The sequence below is a fragment of the Cololabis saira genome, chromosome 21 (genome assembly GCF_033807715.1).
Source record: "Cololabis saira isolate AMF1-May2022 chromosome 21, fColSai1.1, whole genome shotgun sequence".
NCBI lineage: Eukaryota > Metazoa > Chordata > Actinopteri > Beloniformes > Belonidae > Cololabis > Cololabis saira.
Window position 1 is genome coordinate 28602053 of NC_084607.1, and position 21456 is coordinate 28623508.

Genomic DNA, 21456 nt, shown 5'->3' on the forward strand with positions numbered 1-21456 from the left:
GACCCAAATAGTCACTCCCCGTTGTTCTCTTGTGTTTTCCTCTTGTGACCGTTGTATCACATTTGTTTGCCATCTCCTCTTCGTCCCACTTGCTTTAGCAGTTTTACTTTCTTATGTCTCTCTCTTTTTCTCCTTCAGTCAGCCACCTGAAGTTGCTGCAGGCCCTACTTGATGTTGACCTGGCCTCGGCAGTAGTTTGCCTCAGCACTGGTCCTGGATTGGTCGGGCCCCGACCCCTGGGGGTTGAAGGCGATGCGTTGTACCCGCTTGGCTCCACAGGGGCGCTGTGCCTCACTACTGCTCTCAGCGGGCTTCTATTGCAGGTTGTAGCACTTGCATGTCAATGTTTATATAAGTTTATATTCAGGGAAAGTTGAATATGTTTGGTTAGGCGAATATTAATTATAGCAAGGATTAAGGTGCAGTAAGTTTTTGAGAATGTTATGAAAATTCATGTAATGTCCTGCAAAGTGACTGAGAAGATTTAGAGGAAATACATTACTGAAGGCAGGGCAGAATGGAGGGATTTTGAACACTAAGCTAACAGTCAAAATGTAAATGTTTGGGCAGATTGCTCACTTGTTTTTGTTGTTGAATAGCCATAAGCGCTGTATGGATTTTACATCACAACATGAATGAGTGAGCTGTTACAGAGAGCTCATTTGCATTGCAGCACAGCCTTTCCCACAGTTCCTGTTTTATGGATGGCATGAATTAACAGAGAACAACAAGAGTACATTCCTGTGAAAAATTGAAAGAGCTAAAGTGCAATAGCCACCAGTGTATTATCTTTAAGTATAAAATAACCAGAAGGATAGCAGTTGTGGTACATTTAACCATAAAACAACATTTTAAATGGAGGCTTGAAAACCACCAGCATAATGATGAGGGGACGTGAGAGACGAACTTGTATTTGTAATGCAGTCTTTTGTAGTTCTGAGTCTGGGAATCAGAATATACGCAGGAAAAGATGAGCTTCTCAGTATTATCACTAGATGGATATTAATACATTCCAATAATGACAATCAGAAAGATCACTGTGCCACTATTCGGGTTTATTTAGGCACAGTTACAGTTGCAGCATGACATTGAGTCTGCATTTCTAAAACTTGGTTGTGTAAAAATAAGATCCCAAATGATGAATCAGTTAGATTTACACATCTACAGACTATAATCTGCCTAAAATGCAACAACTGTCCGTATGCTGCTGCTTGCCAGTATTTGGTTCTCCTCTAGTGACATCTGTACGCTCTGTAAAAGACTAATGCTGCACTGAACTCCAAGGTTCAGTGCTCTGTAGTGTGATACCAGCTCCCAACCCCCTCCTGTTGATGCATCTGTTCAGCTGCAGCATCAAATACCTGGACACTTTCCAGATGAGGAGATTGAGTGGCAAAGGTGATGGACTGCTTATCTGTTGTGCTCTGCACTCATGGGTTTAAATCCCATCCTTATTGTATTTAATAAGCCTTACAGCAACACATTTACCATCTAAAATACAGTACATGTTGTGGGATTTGGCTGTGGGTTAGCAGTTAGAGTAAGATAAACGGTTCAATCTCTGTGAGTGTTGGCTCTGTGTTTGAGTGGTTTGTAGTGGTTCTCTCTTAAAAAAAGATATACAAATAAAAACCATTTACCTTCCACAGCAAATACATGCGTTACTAATCTCTTTTTTCCCATTTCTCTCTCATCTCACTCTCTGGCCCTTCACTATTTCTTTGCTCTCATTTTGGCGGCTTCATTCATCTTTGTATGTTCATCTGGTCTTCTCTCATCTGTACTGGCTCCAGCCTGCCCTCATGTCAACTCCCTCACGCCTCCCACTCTTTCTTTTGACTCCTTTCTTGTGTTAACTCCTCCTTTCTCCTTATGGGTTAGGGCATAACTCTCCATGTCATCTTATATCTCGCCTGGCCCATTTCAGTATTTTAGGACACTATACAGTACTCACTGTCAGCTGCTGTGGGAGACACATGCATTATCAAAATCTCACTTAGTTTCTCTCCCCTGGTGTTATTTTGTTCTCTCTTGTGTTTCTGAATGAATCACTGTCTATTACAGTTGAAAGCATGTGTCTGCTCGGTCTATGTTTCTGTTCTCTCTGTTTCTGTTACTTTGTTTTCCACAACTTTCTGCCAACTGAGTGCAGATAGTTACTTGTCGTATTACTGTTCCTTCTTTGGCTCTCAGTGATGTGTTATTCTAGTTTGCATAGCTTCATAACAAAAGGTTTAAATTGTGTGATGTCCTTTTTATTTGATTGGGCCCATATTGAATGGCAGTTAAGTTTATTTCTTATAATATAAATTGACTCGAGAACCTCAAGAGAAACAAAGCAGTTTTTGAGGATGATAATAATAAGATGAAAACTTTCAGTGACTGAACTTTAGGTTCAGTCACTGAAAGTTTTTGGTTACTCTTTGGAAACCAAATGAATTCAGATCATTTCAAGGTATTTTCCATGTTTCTAAATTGCTCTTGAGGGAGCAAGTCACAAAGTAAATGTACTTTTGTTGTATTTAACTATCACAAAGCTGGAAGATTTTTATTTCTTTCACAAATTTGTCTAGTTGAATTTTAACTGGTATTTTGGTCTACTGTCTCCTCAGAAACACGAGTTGCTCCTGAGAGCCTCAGTCAACTGCCTGGCCTCCCTGCTGGCTTTCCTGAAGAGGAAAAGTCTCACGACAGGTACAAAGTGAGGGGTAAATAAAAAACAAAAAATGGGAAGAGTGAGTGTAGATCATTTGTTCAAACATATACTTTGCCGTACTTCCTACACCGCTATATTTCTTTTAAAATATATTAGTGTTATCAGTGTCTTTACTTACAGCAGTTGTTGATTTCTACATTTTTGATGAGACAAGATTAAATTAACCATGAAATGATAAGAAGTCTTTTATAAATATACAGTAGATGAGATGTTTCTACATTAATGTAGAAAATGAAGCATTAGTTCATGCATCTTCAGCAGCTGCACCATGAACACCAAATGATCAATACATGCATCAACATTTAAAGATTTAAGGGTCTGGGTTTAATGCTTATGTGTTCTTTTTTACTTGAAAGTTTGAATACTAATAATTTATACATTTTGTCATTAATCTGAAATAAACACATTTAAAACATTCATCCACTTGTATTTATGTTTTTAATCAAGTAAATGGTTTCCCCCAGAAACATTAATATTTTTCAAAATTATCTCTGTCTTTAATGCTGTAGCATGTATTTGTCTTAATTGACATGCTTACTCATTTATTTTTACAACTTTATAATAACTCAACAGTGTTGATTGTTCAGTAATAAGACCTTGAAGAACGGAGTCAAAATAAGCTGATGTTTTTTCTCTTTTCTCGTGAATGTGTGTGTTTGTGTATTAGCCGAGTATGTGGTGTGTCAGCCATGGACTCGATTCCTACTGCGCTGTCTGCTCAGCTCAGGAGAGAGCTGCCTTCTGCACCCTGCCATTCTCAGACTCCTCACAATCGTGAGATGTTTCTCTCTCACACACACACACATGCACGCACGCACACACGCACACACACACACAGAGTAAAGAAAAGAGTCACAGACATAGTTCTTAGGAGAAGTGTATGTTTGATATTAAAGATATGAAAAAGTAAAAGCATATAGATCACATGAATAATTAAGATGAACACGATGCTGTGTTATGCAGAATTACTTTGTAAAGTAAATCACATCCAAAGATAAATTATTACTATATTTCCTGCTGTGAGCCATGCCACTAAACACTTTCATGTTTTATTCAACAGTCATAGAGTAGAAACTAGTGGGAGTAGTTTGTGCCAGTAGTCAGCTTGTATCAGGATCTCTTATAATATCTTAAAAATCAGGTTTCATGATGTGAGTTAAGTGCTTTGTCTGCACCTTAAGAAATGCAGGGTTGAAAGTAACCTTTATTAGAAAGTATTCTAATAAATTATGAATCCTAGGATTGCAGCCCACGGGTGAGCAATGTCCCTGCATAACAGTTATGGCCTGCAATCATCACATGAAATACACCCACGGCTAGATGTAACAGTCATCTAAAGTTCATATCATAAAAACCAGGCACACTTCTTTATTTTTATTTTTTTGCCCATATGATCTTTGAAGGTGTACCAGGTAATACAGGAGAAAACATTCTGATAATAATTGAGAAACGGTGACTTTCAAGAAACTTAACCGTCCCCTCGCTAATTTTTACATGTTTACATTTACTGAAAGAAACCAGCTTCAACTAAACAAACACAATCACAACAAATAGCACTAAATGTTACTTTCATAAAAGCCTAAAACAAGCTTATTTTGAAATTTGGGGTTTAATTATTAAATGCTATTAAAAGACTGATAAATAATATGATTTTTTTTTTTTAAAGGAAGAAAAGGCTTTGAAATAAAAGTCTCTACACTGCTTAATTCCAAGCATACTGTAAATATCAATCATATTCTAGCTCTTTAAATTGGCTTTCAGTCTTTACAACGTCCAACTTCTTAAACTTCATCTTCCTAATGTGCTTCATCCCTCCATTCATTTTCCTGTCAGATTGCCGGTCCGCCTTTATCTAAAGTCTTGCCTGAAAATACAACTTGTCTGTTGTGTTTCCCATAGAATATACATCTTATTTTAAAGATTTGTTGCGTTTAAAAAAAAGAAGAAAAAGTATGTCATCTTAATATTGTCCTCAAAAAAGCTTTTTTAATAATACATCCTATTCTCATGGCTGGAAACAAGGCAACAGGACTTATTTTTTTCTTGAAGACGTTTCAACCTCTATCCTGAAGATTTCGTCAGTTCAGATAGACTGCTGTGGAGTTTCGTGCTTATAAACCGTAGTTGGATGTAAATCACTGACCTTGCCTCTTCTTCATGAGTCGAGTTTTCTCCCAGACAAAATCACAGAGGATGTTTCCAACCTCATTAAAAAGGTACAGCTTTCACAACATCTGAAGAGCAAGTAACACAAAAACATACATTTATAATTCTGCAGCTGAGAGCAAACAGACACTTGACAACTTCTAACTCCACCAAGCAAAAAGACAAGGACACCACATATTTGGAAATGCAGGATCAGTTGGTTGGAGCAAGGTACAGCAGCGATTACCAGTGCAAGAACTCATCTACCCAACCTGACACCCCAGCAAAGGAAGGCAGTTACTCTGATGAAATGTAATTTTACCAGCAAACATGGAAAGATGCACTGGCAGATTGCCACAACAAAATAATGACAATATTAAGTGACAGTACCTCGGAGGCTCTGAAGAGAGATCCAACAAATGCCTTCAAGAAGAAGGTCACACACTAACTACAAAAACTAGAAGAAAGGAAAAAGTAACACAGAATTTATTTTACCACAGACTTTACCCGAGGGAACCCATATGAACTCCCACCACTCAGACCAATCAGCAGCAGCATCAGCTCAGTCACAATATTGCAAAGCGCCTCACTAGCATCTTAGCCCCTCTGGATGGAAACACCACATCACATCCAGAACTCCACAGACTGTGAAACTGTTGGGTCCTTTGATGTCACATTTTGTGGGGCTAACTGAGGGCCAACATCTGAGACAGTGGAGACCCTCAGGAAACGACTGGTTCAATATTCCTCCAGGCCAGATCTTTAACCCTGCTGGAACCTCTGCCTCTACATACTTCGAGTACAATGACCAGTTTAACAGCTACGCAGATGTGCCAGGGGTTCTCCAGTGTCACAACTTATTGCCAAGATCTACATGGAGGAATTGTAAAGCAGAGCATTGAACTACAACAAGGGGACACCACCAAGCCACTGGTTTAGATTTGTGGATGATACCTGGGTTACAATCCAAACCCAAGAAGCAGAGACCTTCACTGAACACATCTACAGCAACATCAACTTCAGCAGAGAGGATGCAGAGAGCAACAAGCTCTCCATTTTTGGACTATGGTTGATCATATTGGGGAGGACAGAAGTTTGAATAACGAAGATTATTGGAAACCTACAAACAGCTGTTTTTGTTATTTTTCACCACTCTCTGGAATGTCCGTCATCAAAAGTCTCCATCATCAGGCTGATAATATTCCCACTAAGACAGAGGAAAAAGAAAAGGACCACATCAAGACAGCACTTCAAACCGGCGGATATCCCAACTGGGTACTACAAATCCAGAAAAAACAACACAGCACTAAACAAAGAGGAGGAGATATCCCATACGTGGCAGGGGTGACGACCCTCAGACTGAAACTGTTTTACCCAAAAGACTAAACATCCGAACAGAAACTGAGCAGAGTCGTCTATGTAGTCCAGCACAGTGAGGAGTGTACAGAGTAACTGAACAGCAACTCCATTAACGCATGGCACCACACAAGACAGCCAGCTCCTCAGGTCAACATTTACAGTAGCTCCTTCATCCCACAGGTAAAGGACCCTCTTTTGCAGACAATAGTGAACACAGCTGGTTTGAAATAAGAGTCAAGTGGGCAGAAACCCCGCAGAAGTGGAGGGAGGGTTAGTGATTTGCATATAAAGCTTCTAAGGTCAAAATTCCACACCACTATTTAAACTGATGAAATCCACAGGATAGAAAGTGAAACGTCTTCAAAGAAGAGAAAAAGAATTACCGTTGCTTTGTTTCAGGCCTTTGTGAGTTACCATGACCTGGATGTCTGAGCGTCTACACCAGCGTAATGGATCCTATTGATTCATCATTACATGGGTCGGAGTCTGTGTCATTGCTCTGTGCTGTACTTACAGAATATAAATAATGTTAGATCATTTTAGGGTTTTTTTTGTTGTTGATTTTCATCTCTAGTGCAATCATTTTCAAAAGCAAAGTGCAGCCTCTTTTAAGTTTTAAGATTTTACATGTCAGGCTATAAAAGAATATCCTAGTTGTTAATAGATCTTAAGATTAGTTGAATACAGCAGATTAACTGTTGTTGTATATGAATAACATATGTATATATTTCCCTTTTACATGAACAACACATGACATATTTGAGTCTATCATTATTTATTGAACAAACACAAAGTCAAATTCCAGAAGTAGTGTGTGGAAAAAGAAGTACATTTTATGATTCAGTCGTTTGTAGCACCTTGAACAGCAATTACTTGAAGTAATCTCAGATTGATTCTGGAGGACTTTTGGCCCAGTCTTCTTTACAATGTTCCTTCTTTTCATTGAGGTTTTCAGACATTTCTTTACACACAGCTCTCTTAAAAGGGACCTATTATGGCATTTAATCCCTATTTTAAACAGGCCTTGAATGTCTTAAAAACAAGCTTTTGATAGTTTTTTCTATATAAATTAGAAATTCAGCCTCTGAGCCATGTCTTTATCTTCCCATTCTCTAACCTCCTTATCTATGCGGGATTCTGAGTGGGCGGGGCTATGATAATGAGGCTCTGTGCTGATTGGCTGCCTGAATGACGCGATACACCGCTATGAAAAAATGGCGGAAGCTCCGGCCGGCGGAGTTAAGCCTGAATTATGGTTCTGCGTTAAATCAATGCAGACCCTACGCCGTAGGCCATAGGCTCTCCGTTGGTGTAGCGTGGAACCATAAATCAGCCTTTACTATGGGGGTATTATTGTTCCAATATTATTTGTGTGTGCGTAAAAAAGATGTGTCCATGTTATAACGATTCGTATTCGTAATGATAAACATTTGTATGTAAATAAAAAAGTTGTACCCAAAATTCTGCTGTCACACACATGAGAGATAAATTATTAGGGTTAGGATTGTTTTTATGTGAGTATGAATCTAAAAGCTGTGAGTGCAAAGTCTTGTGAATACAACTCTAATTTCTACGACTACGAGTTTTCACTGTGAACACAAATTCAAGTTTATGGGTACGAGTCGAAAAACTGTTGAAATGACGTCACAGGCAGGTCATCATGGACACATCTTTTTTACGCACACACAAATAATATTGGAACAATAATACCCCCATACTTTACACCGTGTCATGCATGCGATGCGAGCGAGCGTCAGCGACAAAATCAATTCCATTGCTTTATTTTCTAAAATTTCTAATTTTCTGTCCTAACTGGCCGCAGCTACGCAACGCTGCGCAGCACGACGCGGCATGAGCTGAACATTTGTCGGACGCAGGCTTCTATTTTCCTCCTGTCGTTCGCTTTGAAAGCGCTGTGGGAAACGGTCATGGATGAGGAACGGCTGATCCAGTTAGTTGAAATGAGAAGTTATCTCTGATTCCTCCTCATTTCACTACAAAAACCTCAATAAAGTGGCAGCTGCTGGAGGGAGATGGACAAAGAGCGTCCGATGTCATGCAGTGCTACGATAGTCGGACGCTCGCATGCAGTTACACGGTTTTATAGTTGTGGGCGTGGTTTCACGCATCGAAGGCCAACCTCTGCTCCTGTCGTGATATCACGACAGGAGCAGAATCTGAACGGCTCGTAGAAGTCACATCACACTGGACGGCTCATCCGGGCGGCTGTACAGACACTGCAGAATTTAGTTGCTTTCCTCCTTCTCTGAGTTGGCAGGCTGAGGGGAGACCACTTTATATATGTTAAAGCAAGAAAAAAACTTGTTTTTCATAATGGGTCCCCTTTAAAGCATTCCAGTCAGTTTGAAGTCTGAAAATTGACTGGGCTATTGCAACTCCTTCTTTCATTCTTCTTTTTTTTTATGCCTTTGTACCTTCACAAGTGTGATTCTGGTCATTGTTCTGTTATCTGACTGACTTCAGGGCCTAAAGTTTAGGCCAAGCTTCAGCTCTCAAACAGATGGCCTCACATTTGACTCTTACCTTAGTATACAGTAGCCTCATAGATCAGCCGCTACAGCTAGAAAGATGTAGTGTCTTAAAATGACCCAGAAGGCCTCCCGATCCAAGGGGCAACACCGACGGTTGCATATCAAACTGCACGCAGTTGTTTAGTCCTACGACCAATCAACAAGGTGACGCATTCAGAGCGATGAAAATAAGTCAACAGGAGAATGTGTTGTGTAAAAGAGTTAATCAATCTTTTGCCGCAACCTGTTGGCAAAACAGCAAATACATCTACCTTGCAAACCAATGATATCAGTGCCATTTTCTGTTCAGTTCTTCAAAGAAAAAATCTGAATCTTCAACTGTTGATGCCAAATCCAATTAAAATGGCCACTTACTCTCAGCTGCAGCCATCTACACTGTTAACATCCCCGCTCTGTCGTCATAGTATTAAACTCACCCAGAGACTCTCTAAAGGGATAGACTGATTTGATTGGCTCCCCATGACTTTTGGGCATAGTTAATGAGCTCCTGGATGGTAACTAGATGTAGCTGCAAAGCAAATTTAAATGTGCTTGTGCTACGTCTAAATTTCTGGGCTAGGTATGCAGAGGAGTTGGTGGTCTATACCAGGGATGTCAGACTCATATTAGGTAGAGGGCCGCATTCCTTCAAATGAGACCTTAAGGGGGCCGGATAATTTTTTTTACATCAATTAAATATCAATATAACTCAAGTCAACATAATTGCATGTTGGTACATGAAAACACCGGTAACACAATGTAAAATTACAAATGTAGCCTACCAAAGTTTTTTTTTCCTAATCATACTACTCTACTCTTAACAATAATTACAATGAGTTTGAGTCACTCACAGAGTTAACAAAAAAATAATTACCAAAGAAAACTTTTTTTTTTATTATTCATACAACACTTTTTACAATTTAAATGAGTCACTTACAGTTAACAAAAATAGTCTCCTAAAGAAAACTTTTTTCCCATCAAACAACTCTAAACAATTACAGATGGTGTCTGAATCTGAGTCACTCATTAATTATAAGTGTTGTGTTGATCTGCCGAGAGGTGCGTCTGCGAGCGGGTGCACGTGCATGTGTATGCGCGTGTCCGAGCGAGGCGCCGCAGCTTAGCGCCGCAGGTGAGCACAATTGGACTGATAACAGCTCGCGCCAGAGACAATGAGATGACACGAGTGCTGACAGAAAGGCAAGATTATACAGGAATCACTAGGAATCACTGAAGAAACGCGTGGGAAAGAGGAAAAAAGACCAAAGAGGCTACCGGTTTTTCACGCGTTTTCTCCCGTGATTCCTGTAATCTTGCTTTTCTGTCAGCACGCCATGAACAACTCGTGTCATCTCATTGTCTCTGGCTCGAGCTGTTATCAGTCCAATTGCGCTCACCTGTTGCACTGAGTTGCGGCGCCTCGCTCGGACACACGCATACACATGCACATGCACCCGCTCGCAGACGCACCTCTCGGCCGATCAACACAACAATAAGCTTCATTTTCTATTGGTAGTTATGAAAGGCAATCCATTGTCCAGAATAATCTGTTGAGATGGTTAGTCCAGCTGCCCTGTTTTCAGGAGATTTATAATTTTTTTTAAACTTATAATTTAAATTTTTATTTTATTTTTTTTACATTATTATTTTTCCCTTTCCACATGGGGCCGGATGAAGCCTGCTTGCGGGCCGTATCCCTGACATCGCTGATCTATACACTGAGAACAGGGTGCGTCAATTCTGTGGCTATGAAACAAACCCAAGTTTTTCCCCTCCACCTCCGTGCTTCACAAGTGGCATAAAGTGCTTGTGCTGATACAGTGTGGTTGGTTTTTACCGGACGTGGAGCTGTGCATTGTGCCCCCAAAATCTTCATGTAAGTCTTGCCTCTACAATGAACCTTGTTCCAGCATTTTTCCTCGTTGTGCTGTCATAAAATGTATCATTTAACGTGCCTATTCTGACCTGTAGACTCTGAGAAGTAGTTTTGTTGGGGAGCTCTGGGGCACTATCTGGCCTTTTGGGTGGACTTGCTGGGATGTCCACTCCTGGGAAGGTGGGCAGCTGTTTTGAAAGCTCTCCACCTCTTAATAATCTTTCTCACTGAGGAATGATGGACTCCAGATTGTTTGGAAAACTCCTTATAGCCTTTTCCAGGTTGATAAGGAGCAACAGTTGCTTCTCTGAGATGGTTGGTGATGTGTTTCCTTCTTGGTGTTGTGTTAGAACTCACTTGATCATTCCAGATACGTCATCTACTGAAACCTCTTTCAAAGAAGTCACATTTATTAATGTTCAGTTAACAAAGTGCATCTGATTAGCAGCCTTTTAATTATGATGGAAGTCATTTTTCAAACACTGCTTCTGCATTACAGCTTGTTTTTTTGTTCAATAAATAATGACACTGGCATGTGTTGATCATCCGACATTCTACTCAACACATGTTTTAAACCTTTAAGAGACAGTTTATATTTACTTAAATCCTGATACTTAAAGCCTGAGACTTGAAAGAGGATCTGCTTTTGTCTTTATGTGACTTTAGCTATCGTTCCTGGGAGCTTTTTGTGCAGATGAAGAGATGGGACTTCATGACAATTCCTCAAACACAACTGGATTTGGCACTAAGTTTAGACAAGAGGATTATGTAACTGGGGACTTCATGGAGTTCCAGGCAGGATGTTAAAGCCAGAATCTTGTGTGATTCCATCTGTCACGACACTGGTGTACGAGAGAGACATATCAGCACATTCTGTTATATATCTTTTATATGCCACTGTTAAAATGTCATCTCAAGTATTATAAGAATATGAGAACAGACTTTGTAATACTGTGAAAACATTGCTAGCAACTGTTTGCTAACATTAATAGTCATGACACGCTGAGTCAAGTCTCCACTGGTTTTCCTCTTACACTAATTAGATTTTTTTCTGGTGCCTGGCTCTGATATTTCTGCCTCCATGTTCTTTCCTGATCCCTCTGAAGCCTAGGCTCATAATTATATGTCTGTGGTCTGTCATGTGTGTGCGATTTTACATTTTTGATTTATTCAGCATCAAAACGCTCATAGATCCATATTTCTTACTACTAAAGTCATTCTGGTTTGGCCAATCTTCTTTATGCCACGTAGCTGCTGAGCTATTGTTTTTTTTTTTTTTTAAACTAACATGAAGTCTTTAAGTTTTATGTAGGCAAATTTGGTTGCTGCATATTCTGGTTTTTATCCTGCAATTAGCACTTTAAATTCAAAGGGAGGATGTACTGCTTCTTAAGTAGCTCTGGAGCCCCAAAAGCCACAGCATTCATCCATAGCCAGCTCATCCATTTGCACAGAGGTGCACTGCTTAATTAGAAAATAATAATAACCACAACAGTGAAAAATGAAGTACATGGATTCCAATTGTGATATTTTTTATGCTGCATCCCATGAAGAATAGACTAACTGGACCACTCAAATGCTAACATTATACTTCACTTAGAAAACACTGAAAAGCCAAGATTTTTGAATCATGAACTAATTTTTACTAAAAGCTGTGCTTTTTTTCCCACTACTAGCCCATAGACCGTAGTGCAGAGGCTGTGGTGGCTTCATTAATCACACAACTAGGCTGCACATGCCATTATTGACGTCTTACCCAAGATTAACCAGATCCATGTCACACAGCCCGATATGGATCGATCTCAATCGACTGCAGAAATCATTAAGTGTATAAGAGCCTTAATTCTTGATTTGGTTGGAGAAATATGAAAACACTTTAGACATACTCACTCTCTCTCTCTCTCTCTCTCTCTCTCTCTCTCTCTCTCTCTCTCTCTCTCTCTCTCTCTCTCTCTCTCTCTCTCTCTCTCTCTCTCTCTATCTATCTATCTATCTATCTATCTATCTATCTATCTATCTATCTATCTATCTATCTATCTATCTATCTATCTATCTATCTATCTATCTATCTATCTATCTATCTATCTATCTATCTATCTATCTCTCTCTCTGTCTTTCTCTCTTTATATATATATGTATGTATGTATATATATATATATGTATGTATGTATGTATATATATATATATATATATATATATATATATATATATATGTATGTATGTATATATATATATATATATATATATATATATATATATGTATGTATGTATGTGCATATATATGTATGTATATATATGTATGTATGTGTATGTATATATATATATATATAGATATATACGTATATAGATATACGTATCTGACCTCAGAAAGATCCAATCACAATGTTTACTTTTTCTAAACAAAAGTAAATGAAGAAATGCCAACAAATGAACACACTTACGGAGCTGGAAATTTTGGTATTTTGTAGAGGGAAAATATTTTTATGATTATCGGGTATAGTGACAAATTCTCACATTTTAAACTCCACATTTTTATAAGACCTGTGTCAAGACTTTTTGTTTTTCCTTTGTTTCCCTTTGTCTCTTTTTTCTGTCAAGCCTGTCAAGCTATCATCAGCCTCCATGTCCCGTGTTTCTTTCTACTTCTCCTGGTGGGTTTTCCTGGCCTCTTGTGTTCTTAATTTAGTTTGTTTTTATTCTATTTGCTCTGATGCTTCTGTTTCTTTGACTACTTTTCTGAATCTGTCATACTCATACTGCTTGGATTCTTTGGATACTTCTGGATTTCTCTACTCACACAGTGTTGAATTAAAGTCAGAAGTCAAACAGAAGTAAGAACATATGCATTATAGTTTTGTATGTACTGTGATTTAAAGTGATTTAGTTAATTGAAGATAGTGAGTCATATTCAGTTATTGTATTGTGGGCTGATATTCTAGGATTCTCTGCCCTGTAGTATTCCCCTGAACACCTCTTTCACACAATTTAATGCTTCATACTCTGCCTCAGTGACCAGCAGCCGCTGCTCTAAACTACATTTTGGAGTCATTCTTGGATTAAATGGGACAGAAGCAACTGAAACGACCTGAATCCAAAGGTTGATTAAGTTTTTGAGACAAAAAACCCACAAATTAACAACAGAGAATTGGTGCTGTTCATACCAATGATAACTTTTTGCTTTTTTGTTTTATTGGACCTTGAATTAAATTATTTAACTTCAACTTTATTTAAATAACGCCTCTCAAACAGAAGTGAAACTCATAGCGCCTAATAGAATAAAACAAAACATAAAAACAGCAGTACAACAATATTGTTTGAAATAGAACAAACATTATTTCTAAAAGCTTCCTTGCCTCTACTACCAAAGACTTGTACACAGTAAAGTACATAAACTATGTCTCTTGTTGAATTTAGCTCGCTCTTCTTTATTGCAATTCTTCACAATCAATAAAGACTACAATCGTATATGATTGTTTTCTCTCTGTGCTGTTTTTTTCCACAGCTGTTGCAGTGCAACAGTACGTCTGTGCTGTGGGAGCCTGACCTGCTCCGTGTGATGGAGACAGTGGAGAGGAAGGGGGTGAAGGAGCTCGGCCCGGAGGCAGCGGTGACCCTCAGCTTCCTTCTGACACAGGTAATCCATGTCTGCATTCATGCACGCTCTTGAACACAAAGATGAAAGAATGCAGGACATGCGGGGGACCATTAAGTATATTCTCACCATGAGAGAACTCCTGCTTACTGTGGATGTCTACATTAGAAGAGATGGGGAATCAGAAGAGAAATCCAGTTCTTACACAGTTTCCTGTGTTGGTGTGATTCACATCATGTTTAAATGTTATTTTAATTTTTTGTTTTGAGGAAGCACAAAGGCAAAAATGAAATATGTACACAGGGAATATCAATTTGTTTTAAGTAAATACAGTTTTGTTTTAGGGTAAAACCCCAGCATTCTGCACTGCAGCACCAGAAATACCACAAACAACAGCATTAATATCATGAGACCTTTCTTTTTTTACAAAGTGCTAACATGCTGTGGCACAACTGTAAGATGTACCAGGGGTACAGGGGGGTAGGCAACCCTGTTCCTCAAGTGCCACTGTCCTGCATGTTTTAGATGTTGCTTTGCATCAACACACCCATTTCTAATTAATGGGCATTGTCAGCATGTCATTAAGGTCTGTGCAAATCTGTTAATGACACAGGGAGCAGGGAAACATCTAAAGCATGCAGGACATTGGCACTTGAGGACCAGGTTGGAGACCGCTGATGTCGATTGTTGCATTATGCCCTGTTTGTAGGGGATTGGTACCTGGAGACTTGGGAAGGTTGTAATAATTGTGGTAATTGTCTGTAGCATGATTGAATGGGTCATGCATTTAGTTTATAAAGTAACAATGCCCTACAAATTACCTGCCATATTTTAGCAAACAGAGGTCATGAGCTAATTTATATCCCACACAAATGTAATTCTCAGTAATTCACTTCTTTGAGATCAAGCATCTCTTTATTACGTCTTGTTTCCTCTAGTCACCCTTTCTGTCTCTTTTCCAGTGAAATTGGGGTGACTTTACAATGATTGATTACATTTGGGGAGAAAATAGTTTGGCATTTAGCCACATGTAGACACACATTAAAAGAATGAACACCCAAGATTTCCTCATGAGCTGTGAGGGAAGAAAGCCATGCCTCTGCTCGAGCTGTTAAGCTGTCAACAATGAGATGATATTAAAAAGCATCATGTCCAAAGCCTTTACAACAATTACCGTTCAATTTACTGTTACCACAGCAACTTCCGCACATCTGCCACATTCCAGGTGTCATTTTATTATATATTTTTCAGATCTTCACCTGTCAAAATGTGATCTGTTGTTGCTAAAGTTTAACTCTGAAGGTTATGACGAGAAGCTTTTTAAACCAGTATTATGAAATGCCTTTAATTTTTCTAAAATTATTCAGGGACATCAAGTAATTTTTAAAAACTGCAGAGGTTGTGGTTATGAGCTAAAGGAAACTTAGAAAAAGAATTTGGAGCTGGTAGAGAAGTCACAGTGAGATGGATGACATGTGTAATCTCATGCATATAAATACATACAGGTGACAAAACCTTCAAATTGACGTATAGGCCTATGTGCATTCGTTTCCATGGTAACCAGAAACTTAACGGTAATTATAGCAAGACCACCGTTTGTAATCTAAACCTGCTGTCAGATCAGGTTTGGAGCTTGATGAAAGATTGAAAGTTTCTTATTGCATGATGAAGCTACGTATGTCATTAACTCATCATCGTGCTTCTTTTGTTCTGAGCATCTTGTTTTATAAATCTCGCTGTGAGATCTTAATATTCACTAATTTCTTTATTTTTATCCACCAAAAATATCAAAACATTAGGCTGTAAGCAGTGGATATTGGCTAAAGTAATTATATGAACTCACAATATTCACTGAAGCTGCCGTAATTGTTCTGAGAAAAAGGAGACAATTTTTTTTACCAAGAGTCCCGCCTGCAAACCACTGAAAGAAGGAGATGTTCATTTGTATGGGATTTAATTTCTCCCATGATTGAGAGCATTTTCTTATCCCATGCTAATGCACTGCATGAAACATTAGTCCAGAGCAAATATAGCATTGGCTGATGAATGACCACAGAAATAAAGAAAAAAAACTAAATAAATAAAAGATCTAATTCAATGATATTTCTTTGACTGCTCTTTTAAAGTGTCCATGTTTCCTGTCTCTTCCCTTTTCCTTATGATGATGACAGCACAAAAATCCTCGAAAGCAAATCATTATTGAAAAAAGCAACAAAGCATTTATTCAAGATATTCTCATATTAAACAAAAATTATGTTGATTTTCCACTTATTTTGAACACATCTCTCTTGAATAGACCCGTGATAAACCTCCAACAATACTTTTCCTTTGGACGCAGGTCCAGTTTTAGAATGTGTTTTTTTCCCCCATCTATTATACAGTATGTGATCATTGTAAAGCTTTAAATCATAACATTGTTTGTATATCACTCAGCAGATGTTTTATTAGTGCTGCTTATTTGCTTAAAGATGAATACACGTCCTCTCCTCCAGCTAATGCTAATGATGATGATCCCATACGACAAGTACAAGCAGAAAATATTCTGTACAATTTGAAAATAAGTAATGTTGGTGAATTAAGTAAAGGTGAACTGTTCAACTAGCCCCACATCTATCTGAACTACATCCTTGTCGTCACACTTCTTGGCTTTTCAACAGCCCATCTGGGATTGCTTCGAGACATAATAAAACACAGAAGGAATAGCAGCGACATCAGATAGAATAGATTGAATTTGGCATCATACAAGGGGCCAGAAATGCATTTAGTATTCTGAAACGAGCTCGGAGTCAGAGGAGTGACAGAATGATGGCATGATGGCACCCACTGCAGCGCCCAGTGCAGCGTGTTCCAGGGAATCATCAACTGTGTGAATGCATGCAAATGTGTCAACTTGCTTGTGTGTGTGTGTGTGTGTGTGTGTGTGTGTGTGTGTGTGTGTGTGTGTGTGTGTGTGTGTGTGTGTGTGTGTGTGTGTGTGTGTGTGTGTGTGTGTGTGTGTGTGTGTGTGTGTGTGTGTGTGTGTGTGTGTGTGTGTGTGTGTGTGTGTGTGTGTGTGTGTGTGTGTGTGTGTGTGTGTGTGTCATCGTCGCTGCCCCAGTCTATATTTTCATACTCATGTATTTCACACATACACTAAAATATACAGTTTTCTGAGGTTTTGTTGACCTGTTAGGCAGCTGAAATAAAATGTTATGAGGAAGTTTTGTGTAAATATCCATAATTTGGTATCAGGTCCTTGCTGTTTTCTTCCTTGGAGTCCTGCCATGTTATGTGTGTGCACACATACAGTGAGTAGACATGCTGGCTTTGTATTTGCATTATATTTACATTTTTACCCCTTGGTTGTTTGTGGTCTAAGCCCATCTTTTTACATATTTGCTCATGTTTGTCTTCATGACTCAAACTGCAAGCGTATGCAGATAAGATCCTGTGGCCATGGTATGGGTTAGTGGGGGCGAAGCCGATACATCTTGGACTGCACGCTGAGCTTGTCAAAATTTCTGATGCCTGCAGACTGGTAATTGCTTCACCCAGACCAGAAGGACTCTTGATCACTCCACCACTCTGTCACCTTAGTTCTTGCATACATTATTTCACTTGCTTGTCTTTGCACCCCAGCTTCCCTTGCTTCTTCATTTTTCATTATGTTCCCTATTGGTCTCACCCCACTAACTCCCCTTCATTATCCATCTTCCCTACTACTGCTCTTTTCAATTACTTATCAGTGTCTGAACCATATATAACATTAAATTATATATGGAACACAAAATAAGACATCCCAGATCTGAATGGATGAAATATTCTGATTAAATACGTTGCATAATTGAATGTGCTGACAACAAAATCACACAAAAATGATCAATAGAAATCCAATTTAACAACCCGCAGAGGTCTGGATTTGGAGTCACTCAAAATTAAAGTGGAAAAAACACAATACAGGCGGATCCAAATTTGATGCAATGTCTTTAAAACACGCTCGGTAGAGTGTGGCCTCCACGTGCCTGTGTGTCCTCCCTACAGCGACTGGGCATGCTCCTGATGAGGTAGCAGATGGTCTCCTGAGGGATCTCCTCCCAGATCTGGACTAAAGCATCCGCCAACTCCTGCACAGTCTGTGGAGGGAGCCAGACATGATGTCCCAGATGTGCTCAATTGGAATCAGGTCTGGGGAACGGGCAGGCCAGTCCACAGCATCAAAGCCTTCGTCTTCCAGAAACTGCTCACACGCTCCAGTTACATGAGGTCTAGCATCGTCTTGCATTAGGAGGAACCCAGGGCCAACAGCATGGGGGTCTGAGGATCTCATCTCTGCACCTAATGGCACTCAGGCCACCTCTGGCGAACACATGGAGGGCTGTGCGGCCTCTCAAAGAAATGCCACCCCACACCATTACTGACCAAACCCAAACCCATCATGCTGGAGGATGTTGCAGGCAGCAGAACGTTCTCCGCGGTGTCTCCAGACTCGTCTGTCATGTCTGTCACGTGCTCAGTGTGAACCTGCTTTCATCTGTGAAGAGCACAAGACGCCACTGGCAAAGTTACCAATCTTGGTGTTCTCTGGCAAATGCCAAACACCTTGCAACCCCACCTCGGCCCGTAGTGGAAAAGCGTAAGAAGGGAGCGTGGCGAGTAGAAGCGCGCTGAGTAGATACTAGTGGAAAAGGGCCATTAGTGGATTCCTTCCTAAGTGGACAGTTTGATTTCACAGAAGTACGATTGACTTGGAGTTACATTGTGTTAAGTGTCTCCCTTTTTTTGGAGCAGTACATATATATATTTAAACACACATTTGCTTTTTTTTGTTTGTTCTTCCCCCAAGTTCTGTGCTTAACCCATATTTGTATTTGCTTGCTAAACAAGAGAAAAACAGATGTTCTGTTATAAATTCTGTCTTACACATCACCTCTTATGCATAATATCCATCCAGCCACATAAACATTGCTACGGGGTCTAGAGTCTGTCCCCGTAGTGTACTTAAAGTTGAGAGTAAATATCTGAGGACTATAACAGATGAATTCATGGTTTCACTCTTGCATCTCCTCCTTTATATTCAGACTTTTAGGTTTTATTTTCTTATCTTCCTCTTCAATACCTGGTTAACTTGATTTCTGAAACTTCCAATATGTCAAATGGCCCTTCTTTATACTTTAGCTTTGTTATCTCATCGCCATTTTAATTCTGTTCAGTGAAAATGTCCCTTTCCTTCCTGTTTGATTAGATCGAGGCTCATGTTGCACTAACACCAGACGAGCACAAGCTTAGAGTGAGGAGAATGGTGGAGGCGCTGGAACCACAGACTTCAGCCCAGACCTGCAACCCCAGTCTCTCCAGCACCATCCTGTATCCTTCACCTGAATATAATCACACACTCAAGTATAGTGTGACATACTGCAGTTAATATGAATTCACCTATACATGAGCAACACTTCACAGTTTACAAAGCATCTATCTATCTGAGGATCTATCTGCTGGTCATACATTCTGGGAAAACATCCACAGATACATTATACATGCACACATTCTCTCACCACACCAGATAGGATTTCCCTGTTCTACTTGAGACATTAGCAACGCACTGTCATTGATTTTCCCTGCCAGTGTATCAAATGTCTGTGTTGTGCTTTCCACTGAAAGTGTTGAACAAAACAGGTTCTGCTGTAATGTCAAAGTCACTACTTGAAGTAGCAGCACTTCTGTCATTTCATGTGACTCAAACACAGTCATTTTCTCCCACTGGACTTTCATTTACTCACCCAGTCTCATAGCCGCGTTCCGCTCTGCCAGCGGTACCTATCAGCTCCTCTGGAGTCCCCCAGGCCCAAACGGGCTGATGGGACTCCTTCCTCAGCTTGATGACATCCCTCACCGCTGGTGCCCACCAATGTGTTCAGGGATTACAGTCACAAGAGGCACTGACACCTTACGCCACAGCTCTGGTCCTCCCTTCCTGTCTTCCACTGGGCAGAATCAGAATCAACTTTATTCACCAGGTTTGTGCAAACAAACCAGGAATTTGATTCAGCAAACTTTGACTCTCGACGTTGAAAGAGAAAATAAAACAAAAATAAATATATGAACGTAAAAGGCCAAAGCAATCAAAAAATATGCACACTTCAAAACAGATCCATTGTTTACAGATTTGAAGATACTCTGCAAATACTGTATTTGACACTCTGTGACTACTGAAAATTCATCAGAGCGATAGCCCCATCTCTGTTTATGGGTGATTTGGATGTGCACTGCTCTGTAGCAACTACTGGATGGGAGAAGTTTGAAAAACGTTGTGTGAGGGGTCTGCAGGACACTCCACCTAGTGTCCTGGTGGAGGGAAAATCAGTCCCCGTTATTTTTTCTGCAGACCTTACCGTCCTTTGCAGTCTGTACCTTTCCTGTTTGGTGTCTGATCCAAACCAGAGAGTGATGGAAGATCACAGGAGAGACAGGACGATGGCAGAGTAAAAGGTCATGGCTGAAGCTACGCCAGAGATGGGAGTTGAAGCTCTCTCTGACCTGGGACTCTGCCAGACATTCCCGAGACCCTCACACTACGCCATAGGTCTGATTGGTTACCTCCTCCACCATTGGAGCCAACTCATCACCAGGTGTTGATCAGTTGAACACTGAGTCTCTTCACCTGAGCCATAAATCACACAGCCATAAATCTAGTTCAGTTCTTAACATGATATACATTTGCACATTCAAGTGGAACCAGAAGTTTGTATCTGTTAAATCTGATTTGCTATTGCACAGATAAAGTGTCTTGCTGCTTTATTTCTCCTTAACGCCTCTTCAGACAAGTTGGAGACGTGACCATCTGCATGTCAGACTTCACCCTGAAGACAGGACGATGATATACTTTGATAGTCAGATTCAACAGTTCATTTTAATGTTCGTTTATACTTTGATGCCTTTATATCCCTCTCATGCAGTTTCTACCACTTTTAAGTTACAGTACAACAGTAATCTGATAAAAGTAGCTTATATTTACTGATGTTTTGGAGAAAGTCTTTGCTGAATGTTGGATGTGCATGTTGGGCAAAAATTAATTTTTTCATAATTGTATTTATGTATTTATTTACAACAGATATTTAATATTGTTTGGTTGTGGTTTCTAGCTTGTTGACGATTTCAGGGGGGAAATAAATTGTTAAGTGTACCAATGTGTTTTATTCCGTCTAATTTGCTCAGGATTCAATATAAATAATATAAGTTGTAAAAACAATATCCCATGCAC

General features: G+C 39.6%; 1 protein-coding gene across 1 annotated transcript in view; it reads left to right on the forward strand.

Moving 5' to 3' along the window:
* Positions 1–21370, forward strand: part of LOC133421566 (meiosis inhibitor protein 1) — a 70004-nt gene extending 48634 nt beyond the window's left edge. Inside the window, 6 exon segments of the mRNA XM_061711219.1 lie at positions 139–323; positions 2613–2694; positions 3384–3490; positions 14130–14261; positions 19441–19562; positions 21016–21370. Coding sequence (XP_061567203.1) covers positions 139–323; positions 2613–2694; positions 3384–3490; positions 14130–14261; positions 19441–19562; positions 21016–21073 — 686 coding nt within the window. The 3' untranslated portion in view covers positions 21074–21370.
* The last annotated feature ends 86 nt before the right edge of the window (positions 21371–21456 follow it).